Source organism: Haemaphysalis longicornis, unplaced genomic scaffold, assembly GCF_048455015.1.
Source record: "Haemaphysalis longicornis isolate Haplotype H1 unplaced genomic scaffold, Haemaphysalis longicornis Haplotype H1 scaffold_1, whole genome shotgun sequence".
Taxonomy (NCBI): Eukaryota; Metazoa; Arthropoda; class Arachnida; order Ixodida; family Ixodidae; genus Haemaphysalis; species Haemaphysalis longicornis.
This window is the reverse complement of record NW_027526203.1, coordinates 447,103,744-447,113,903: the sequence shown is the minus strand read 5'-3', so window position 1 is coordinate 447,113,903 and position 10,160 is coordinate 447,103,744. Positions and strand designations below refer to the sequence as shown.

Genomic DNA, 10,160 nt, shown 5'->3' with positions numbered 1-10,160 from the left:
CCTGGGGTATGCAGAGTGAAACGGACCATGGGGATTCACACTCCTTCCATGGCAGGAAGGAGCCAAATGGGGTAGCAGACGATTAAAAAATGTGAAAGCAGGTTTTCTGATTATCTGCTACCTCATTCGGCTCTTTCCACGGTAGGAAGGAGCCAAATGTGATTGCAGACGATCAGAAAATACGAAAGCAGGTGAGGAAACTTATCCAGCGTTTATTGGCAATGATGAACCATGGGGATATTTTGTTATGATTGGTATCAGCTGTTATGCAACTATTTGGGATCATCTTAAACTAGGGACAAAACAGATTTTCTGATTGTCTGCTACCTCATTTGGCTCCTTCCTACTGTAAATCCCCATCATCTGTTTCACTCGGCATACTCCAGGTGGCGCCGTCACTCCAAAATCAGCTTGCACTGGCTCGCACGTCCAAATCGGCCAATATTTTCTTATAGGCGAAAATAGTTTTTGTTTATTTTCAGAATAAACAGGTAAGTACTGTCATTGTTCCCGGTGTCAAACAAAATAGACCACAAAATGCGACCTTCATGTGATGTGCGAGTGCGAACCGAGCGGCGGTTGGCTCAGGAAAATTTCTTAAAGTGTTCTAGTTATCATCATAACACCCTGTATTGAACATATGGCTATGGCTGTAATACAAATTTTGTATCGATAAGTTTTTTTTATGCTTATTTCATGCCTAATTACCAAAAGGGGCTTCTACTATATAGCAGTAATCTTATACTAGATCTTCATTCTGACAGCATCATTACGAGTGGATTACACTGCCATCTTGGTCCTGTACGACTCTGAGAGAGAACACATTGAGCGTCTAGAGGGGGTCGTGCGGCTTACTGGGAGTGGTTCCTTGTTCACTGCAGCTCATATGACACCCAGGCCACCTGTGCCCTGTCGACCAGCGCAATCCATCGACAGGGTGCTGGACAGGGTGCTGGTCGACAGGAGCTGGACATAAAGATCTCCCATTTCTCTCTAAAAGAGGAAGAAGTGGGGAAAATAGGGTGGGGGGGGCGGGGTTGTGAAGCCGCGATCCCCTTTTTCTTTTTTTCTTTTTTTTACAAAATTTACATTCAGCAACGTATGGCTCAAGGAACATCAGGTGTAGTCTTGTTGGGTGGGGGAAGGCTCCAGATTGAATGAGGTGAAGGCCTGTCTGTTGCTCTCTGGAGAGGCTGGGATGAGGTGGAGGAAGTGTCCGTCTTTCTAGCCAATAGTGCTGCGCGATTTCCCTGAAAGTGATGAGCGGGCAGTGCTCCATGTCTTTCTCCTCGATCAGCCTGAGGTGCGAGTGCACTGGCTTGTTGGTGGGCAAGCTTGTTGCCCTCCATGGAGGCGTGAGCGAGCATCCACAAACAGAAGGTCGATGGAGGCATCCAACCTAATTGGCAGTTCCGATATACTTGCTATGAGTTGGTGATGGTCGTGTGTGCCTGCGTCTGCGTGAGGGCCGGAGCAATTGCCACCTCCTCCACATCTGTAATGTCCATGGTCTTGACTGTTGCACTCACTAGGAGGCTGTTCCTGTTTGATGCCAACAACATTGCTTTTGTATGGTTTCCTTCTAAATCGGGAGGCATTAGTGTATATGACTTTTGGGTCTTTTCCAAAATTCGTTTCGACCGTTCTGGTTCTTGCTGCTTTTGGCAGCCTCATGATGGGAGGTGTTTATGTTTCTAGGCAGTGGGTGAGTAATAATGAACTGGCGCCAGGGGTCTGGTACTTGCACTTGCAAGATCGCGTCAACGGCTGTCCACCCAGTTTTGAAAATGTTTCGTCCATCTTTATTCAGCTGTGTCTGGCCTTTAGGTTCGATAGATGGCCTTTGGTCAATTCTTCTGCTGTGTTGTGTTGGCCCATCCCGAGAAGCTTGTCTGTGGTTGCGCTCATGGATGGCATGTTTAGGTCACCCTTGTTCTGTAGGAGGTACAGGGTTATGTTATCTTCGAAACCAGACTTCTTTCATTCCTCTCTTCCTGATTGACGCCCTCCTAATCGTGCATAATTTTATCGGTGGTTTGCTTCAGTTTTGCAGGGACCTGTCGCTCTTGTGTCTGCTTGTAAGTGAACTCAGGATTTTGATGCGGGGACTGGGAATGATCGCGTGTCCCTCTTGTTCCATTTGGATGTCCCCATTGATGTTCCTTTTAGATTCAGGGCGGTCAACTAGGAGTTCGGACTTCTGTGGCGAGCAGAGGAGGCCGCAGGCCTTGGTGTATTGGTTTATGGTGTCTGTTGCCCTTTGGAGTGGGTCCTGAATTTCCTCAAGGGAGCTGGGTCCTGTCCAGAGGTTGATATCGTCGGCGTAGAATGCATATCAAAGGTTATCTACCATGTCGAGTCTTCTGGGAAGGTCCTGCAAGGTGACGTTAAATAACAACGGTGACAGCACAGGTCCCTGGGGAGTGCCTCTAGTTCCTAGTCCTAAAAGGGGTCATACATGGCATCTCCTGTCCTGAATGAAATGGTGTGGTTGGAGAGGAAATTGTGGACGTACCCGCAAGTCCACATTCCGCAGTCCGCCGTGTTCAGGTTTCTGAGTATCACCTCTAAGATGCATGCGTCAGCCTGTATAGTGCCCATTTCTTGCAAGAAAACACACGCTATGTGTAGCAGGGTTTGCACACCTTGATGGTATTGTAGCAAGTTGCAGTGACATCCCTTTCAGACAAAATCGATTTCAGCATTCATATCAGAACCAAGAAATAAAAAGAAATAACTGCTCACTGCTTGTGCTGAGAACAAATTTGCAATTGGGCCCAGACTACGCTGTGCAAGTTGCAAGTTGTGTGATGCGTTATGCTGCATCATTGCAGTGAATTTTTCATGGCCACAGCTGTCAATAGGTTTATTACTACAAGGGGCCACTTTTTCTTGGCATGAGTCTGTTGCCACGCATCTGTCACCATGCATCTACAACCGGTATGACAGTGCATGAACTGCTGAGCACAAATCTGAAAAGACCAAATGCTTTTGCTGCTTTGGAAGTCCTGGGGATTGAGCATACCGCATTGCTTCTTTCCGTTTTGAGAGAATTTATCACGGTCTCAATGGAAACACCAGCATCGAAAATGCAAATCATTGCTGTGGAAGACACCCGCACATACCCATGCATACACCCTCCTCGGGGATCGACCAAAGCTGGCACCTCCAACTCCTCTCTACTGCACCTGAAAAGTTATCTGCCCCAGGCTACCAACATCTGCTCACTTGGCACATGCCTAGCTCTGGAAATGCAGTCATAACTACACAGCTGTACGTCAACAGTAGTCTTATATATAGCCTTGGGTAATCAATCGCGTGTGGATGTGGCCAGAGGGGGGAGGAGGAGGGGGGACGTTTAAACCCCCTTCCGTTTTTTTATTTATTGATTTATTTATTTGACGCAGTGCGTAGGCCACACTTACTGGCTTTACTGCTAGCCAATGGTCGCATACAGTGACCAAGTACAGATATGTCGAGAGCAATGGGAACACGGAAGCGGTGGTCTAGCTGTGCAGAAGTGCTACGTTGCTGCGTTGGCAGTAACCACAAGGAGCAGACCGCGCATGCTGGCACCAACAACCTGTCCGTACTTCTCAACCTGTTTATTTCACTGTGGCCACGAGCGTTGTTCACTGCAGCCTGGTCATAGCGATGGGGCTGATAGCATACACTGCACCAACTTGCCATCGTACTGCAGCCCCATGTGGATGAAAATGTAGAGTTGAAAAAAGAGCCTTCCTCCAAAATGCATGTTTATTTGCAAACCAATAAAATAGCCTAGTGCACAGCAAGCAGTGAAGTGTTTGTGAGATAAAGAACAACAAGCTGTGCAAGAAAAATACAGCAAAACGCGCAACTTTGAAAATAACTTCTAGCATGTTGCCTCAGTCATCACAGATTCAAGGAATGTGGCCACTCGTAATTCCAATTTTTTATTTATCTACTGATGAAAACCTTCAAATGCATTGTGAAAAAAAAAAAAAAATTGTGCAGCTGCCTCGTGTTGATTCCAAGTGTCCAATCTTTTGACCAGAGTCTTTCAGTGCTCTCAGGTCATTTGAAAGGAGGGGTTCTCACAAAGACATTCGAGCTAGTTTTGCGCATTTACTTCTGTGGGAGCTGCCCCAGTGTAAGACATACACACCCTTTTTTTTTCATTAAAGAAAAAAAAAAGGAAGAAAGGGAATCGGAACACTGCAGCCCAAAGCTGACCCGAGGTACTGTGAACACTGTGCAGTCCAGCCACTGCCCGTAGCCACGAGATGATGGCGATTGCTTTCCCACTGCTGTTCACAGTCGTCACCAGCTCTACCGAATAGGGCGGTCGGGGCTGCATGCATTTCATAACAGCTTGCTCAGTACATGTGAGCGTGCGTGGTGCCCGAACGGTGTGGCCTCGTCTGTGCTGCCCTGCTTCGTCCCTAAAGGCACACAGCACAGATTCGGGCCTGACTCGTGCGAGAGCTGCACCCTGCCAACAGTCCGAAGAGGTGTGGCTCGTTAACAATACTAAGTTATTAGTGTTTCCGCACTGATCAGAATAAATCGTTATGCTCAAGGTAAAACAATATAAGATTCACAGCCTCAACTAAACATTTTTTCAGAGAGTGGCCTCATACCGTAACCTGCGAGAGTCTCCTTGGTTCTCAGCGATCATCGGGCACTTTCATGGGGCTTCGCTGCAAGCCCACCACTTTTTCCTGGCAGCACAGGACACTGCAGTAAACTACCAGGAGTCATCACATCAGCACCTGTCACAAAAATAAGCGCGTCTGCCCACACCGTCGGTGACGTCCCCAAACGCAATGAGCCCAGCTGTCCACAACGGCGCCCCTATTGCGCCTGCAGGAGGCGCACCATGGTGGGGTTGGGAAAGGCACGCCAGCTGGCGGCCACGTGTGCCACGCTCGACGCGCGCAGCGCCACCAGCTCGTGGAGCGCGGCCTCGAGTGAGTGGCGAACCTCCACCACGGCTCCCCAGCCCGGAGTCGCAGCCGGCCGGCTGAGGTCCACCACGCGAGCCCCCACACACAGCGCCACGGCCTGGCTGCAGGCACGAGCCGCCTTGGCGCAGGCCTCGCGCTGCTGCTCGGCGCGCGGCGGCACGGGCACCAGCGGCCGCAGCGAGGCCACCAGCTGTCCCACGCGGTGGCTCTGCAGCTTGGCGCGCTCGCTCTGCACGTGCCGCAGGGCTGCCTTCAGGTCCTGCAGCTGCGGCCAGCTCGAGCTCACTGCGAGGAGGAGAAATCAGCCAAGCGGCGACCGATGAGTGACACACTCCCTCCCTGCCCCTCGCAAACTTAACCTGCAACAGCTATCTTTTTGCACCGTTTCCCGCGTGAATGGGGGACGGCGTCCTGCTGGCTAACACTGGTACTCTCAACTAAGCCCTTGCAATTCCGGCATCCAACAAACAAAAAAATAAATCACTCGGCATGAACAGTTCTTCGGTTTTTCAAGACAATGCTTTGAGAGACATTTGTTCACCGGAACAAATCATCCACCATTCTAACCCCAAGAGCACAAGAAAAAGTGTCAAGTATCAAATGTCCCGTAGAAACATTGCATCGGCCTTGGCATTCTGATTCAGAATGCACCCTGAGCCTGCTTGCTAAAAAATTGCAAGAAATAAGAAAAGTAAATATCCATGCGGGCTCCCACAGCATTTACCAGGTTCACTGTGCCATCTGTTTCACTTTGCCCTTCAAAATTGGGTAGCGAAAATGCTGCAATATGCACATTTCTAAAGCACGTACTTGCTGACCCACTGAGGAGACAATTGCTACTGAAAATCCACCAACAGCAGAGTAAACCTCAAGCTTCATCAAACTTCCTACAGTCCTCTGAGCAAAATTCTCACGGGCCATGCGTTGCACAGCGCAATGCTGGCTGTTCCACAATTATGTGCTGTTCTTGCAAATACTCTTACAAGTGCTTGAACAGTACTACTGCTAAATGAAATTCGAAAGTTGACTCTAGCTGTGCTTCAAATACTATGTGATAAGGACTTTTACATCGGTTCATGGCATTTTTACGGACATTTGTAGCACTGAGTATTCACCGTATTTACTTAAATCTAGGCCAGCCTCGATTCTAGGCTGACCCCGAAATTCAGAAGATCAGAAAAAAAAAAAAAAAAAATCTTACCTCGAGTGCACGGAGCAAAAATATATAGGAGGCGAAACAGCCCATTGCGGCAAGCACGGGTGAGCGACCAGATAATGTCACAATGAAAAACAAGGCGGACTGCGAAGCTTCGTAGCTGCGCCGGCGAAGGAGAGCGTAGCGGCACCTGATGGACAAATTGATTGCGGCCGCGCCGCAATTCATGCCGTGGCTACGCAGTGCAATGCTGATCACGGTGGCCACGCAGTTTCTTCACCCGCGGCAGATGCCGCTAGCTTAACCTCTGACGAGCACTTGTGACATTATCTGGCCGTGCTAGGAAGCTTCGTTTCCCCTCCTATCTTATTCTTGCTCCATGCTCGAGTGTAAGCTGAATGAAAAAAGGCATTGGACTGGGACTAGAACAAACCCTTTATTAGGCTTCTGGCACTCGTCTTAGCATGTGCAATGCTCACTCCTCCTCGTCGTTTTCATCGACATTGCTGTCCTCGCTTCCATCCAACGCGTTCAAGATCCTGTACTTACGGAGGGCCCGCGCAATTAGTTTGGCCAGAAGTTCGTCCTACACTGCGGCGACCCAGTTTGCCACTTGGCTGAGTGAAGTATGATTGATGCGCCCGGTCGGTGCGAGTTGGTGGTCTTGCAGCGTCAGCCAGTCATTGTAATGCCTTCTCAGCCTGTCCTTAAACGGCTTGTTGATGGCCACGTCAAAGCAATTGTAGCTGGCTTGTCATACCGTGGGGTATTACCGCAATGTCCGTACCGCCCTCCGAAAGCACGCGTACGGACTTAACGGCATCTGTCAAGTGGCTGCGGTAGGAGTCGAGAACCAGGAGTGACTTCTTAATTAAACAGCAGAGCCACAGCACGGCATTGCCAAACGGTCCTAAATCAATCTTTGACGAAGGCACCACTCATCCACCCACTCTCATGAGCTCACACGATGTTTTTAGGGAAAACTTCCCCGGATAGATGAGTCTTCCGCTTAAAAAAATTTAGGGCAGCAGCTTTCACCCATCGGCTGTGCGATGTAACATCACGGTGGTGCACTGCTGCTTGTAGCCTGCAGTTTTCACTTTCACTTGTTTCATGCCTTATCATTCACTGTGTAGGCTACAGGCATGTTGAAATACACCGGTGTCTGACCGGCGTTACCGATTTGGTCCAGTCTGTATTCCTTTTACAGCCGCTTGTTGATAACAAAGCATGGGAATGCGACTAGCGTCTCCTAAAAGTCAGGGGGTAGGTTTTGGCACACAGACATCCACTGTTGCACGCTGAACCTGAACCTCTTCACGAAGAGAGTGACTCAGCCCCTGCTGGCCTTAAACCGAGTCCGCGTGATGCCTAGAATGTTTGCAATCTCCCTCACCTTCGCCCATATATCTCCGCCTTCACAGCGACATACTTCTCCACCTCGTGGTGTTGACTTTTCTTGGGTCCTGTGAAGACCAATCGTTTGGCAGCACAGTTGAAAAGTTAATCCCGACGCTTGCGCATCGGTGCACGTTCTTCTCATCCATGCCAAAGTCACGCTGTGCTTGGAGGTTCGAAGTTCTCTCCACCTTCAAAACTACCTTCCACTTAAAAGCTGCGGTGTAGCAGCACCACTTGGTGGGTGCCTTCGAGCCCTAAACCCGAGCACCTCTCAAGGTCATGCGGCGATGGTAAGAAAGCAAACACGGAATGATGAGAGCTGTGTTCACAACGTTTGAACAAGCGAAATTGAGCCTGCAAACCTCTGAGCTGCAAGCCTGTGGCCGCGAGATGGCATTGAGTGTCTAGCAGTGACAGGAAAGCCGCATCCTCGAATCTAAGCCAACCCCCGACTTTCCTAAACGAGTTTTTAAAAAAAAGGTACCGGCCTAAATTCGAGTAAATATGAGAATGTTGCTCTTTGCAGCTACTTGGGGGTGCAGCAGTTTTTTTTTCTTTTTTTTCACTGCACCAGAAACTACAACATTAAAATCAAAGTCAGACGTTCAGTACATGCTCGCATTTGTAAATGCTTTTGTTCTACACATTTCAATCATGCAAGGGCACCTAGAAAACCTTAAATTTACATGCTCCAGATTACCACCCTTCCTGGTTTTCCATGAACAAGCTGACAGTCAGATAAGGCACCACCACCTACCTTGCTTGCCTGGCTTCTAACAACAGCACATCTTGGTTTCTACCTGCCTTCTGTCTGAACAACCTTGTATATACGCATCAAGCAAAAAAATGTAGCTTTTACTGGAAATAAGAGGTGCAGTCGAAAAAAAAAAAAAAAAAAGAACCCTCTTCATAAATAACACGGACAAGTCATTTGTTTACTCAAGCTTGTAGTCTATGGACAAAACCCAGCCTAGTTGGCTAGTTATTTAATTACGATTATAGTATTCTGTGCAATAATTTACAAATCAAATGGCAGCTGCATGCTGCAATCCGCCTTTTTCATTGCGCTGTGGCGGCCTCTGGTGGCGCCGCCGAGAAGCGATATCTTACTCTACGTTACTTATTAAGCCAGGAAATGCGATAGCAAATTTTAGCTCACAAGCAGATCGCGAGTCCACCAGTCGAAAAAAAGATGTGCTCTTCATACTTCTGTTTCGCGCTTTACGACAGAAACATTGGTTAATTTTGATAATCCGTTTCCTAGATGAAGTTGAGTAACCCTTCTTCTGGACTTAACATGCCTTACATTTTCTACAAGCGTGCCAGACGTGTACGCATATGGAGCGTCGGTTAAGCGAAGTCAGCGAAGCGTCGCTAGCCACGACATACGGATCGCATACATAGTGTGAAGGTACGTTTGCTTCGTTGACCTTACGAAGTTTATTACGCTCTACGAACAAAATAGAGGCACATTCGTCGCGGCTCGAATCTAATCGAGTCTACTGGCCGCGTTGGTCAACAAGCCTGTCGTACTACGGCAACTTTCGGTCTGCCGGTGTGTTCGTATCGTCGTTGGAGTAATACCGTATCTACACGATTGTAGGTTGACCCTTTTTTTCAAATTTGACAATCCAATGTTGGGGGGTCGACTTAGAATCGAAGTCGAACCGTCTACCGCTAGTAACGGCAAGAGAAACGAGAAGTCGGGAATCTACGAGGTGGGGACAAAGCTGTCCCCACCTCGTAGACCCCCGACCATAGTTATGGTCTAAAGTGTGAACCGCATGGGGTGTTTTCTGCTCGCGAAAATGCGCCGCGCTGACGCTGCCGCGAATTCCACCCGCATGCTGCGCGCTACGCGATCGGCGGCGGCAACATGGCGGCGTCACCAGCCGCGAAGAGGTGCGCGACCGCTTTTAACCGCTCTTTAAGATATCAGTGAAGACACAAACGAAGACGTTTGTGCAGGAAAGGAGCTGATAATGTGGTCGAAAACGACACTATAAAGCATTATCTGCGCTGCTAGGGAAAGCGCCAATCAAATATCCGCCACCGTGGTAAGCCTAAACATCTCCGGCGGCGCCAGCCGGCTGGGGCAAGTCGTCAGGTTCCTCCCACTACCGCGCTCATCACGCGTCATACCGAGGTAGAACGGTAGAACTTAAAAGCAGCAGAAGCTCCCGCGCGAGCGGAATCATCGACGCCGGCGGGAAAAAGTCTCCCGCGCTACGCCGACGCGCACGAATCACGTGCAAAAACGTGTCAAGAAGCGTTTTATTCGTCTCTAATAAACAAAATGAGTATTAGCGAATCCCTTGATTCAATGCGTGGCGCTAACGTAGCCCAAATCATATCACATTGTTCAGTACTCTTCCGAACGCGATGGTGGGAGGTTAGTCGCTCAAACAAACAAACAAACAAAAAAACCGCGCGCGGCCGCTTCCGTCAGCCGCCATGTTGTTTGTTTTGGTATCTCGCGGCAGTGGCCGCTGCCGGTTGCTTCGATGGTTGTCATCTCGCAGCGAATGTACCGTAAAAACCCGCGTATAATACGAACCCGCGTATAATACGAGGTGTAATTCGGGGACATCAAAATCAGAAAAAAAAGTTTTCATCCGCATATAATGCGAGGTAAAGAGCACATAAAACATTTA

At 48.9% G+C, this 10,160-nt stretch overlaps 1 protein-coding gene across 2 annotated transcripts in view; it reads right to left on the bottom strand.

Annotated features, from left to right (window-relative positions):
- Positions 1-3,738: 3,738 nt before the first annotated feature.
- Dctn1-p150 (dynactin subunit 1) overlaps positions 3,739-10,160 on the bottom strand; it is a 33,964-nt gene continuing 27,542 nt past the window's right edge. For both annotated transcript variants that reach the window (XM_077687638.1, XM_077687637.1), the window contains exon 9: positions 3,739-5,234. In XM_077687638.1, coding sequence (XP_077543764.1) covers positions 4,837-5,234 — 398 coding nt within the window. In that variant the 3' untranslated portion in view covers positions 3,739-4,836. The remainder of the gene's footprint in view (positions 5,235-10,160) is intronic.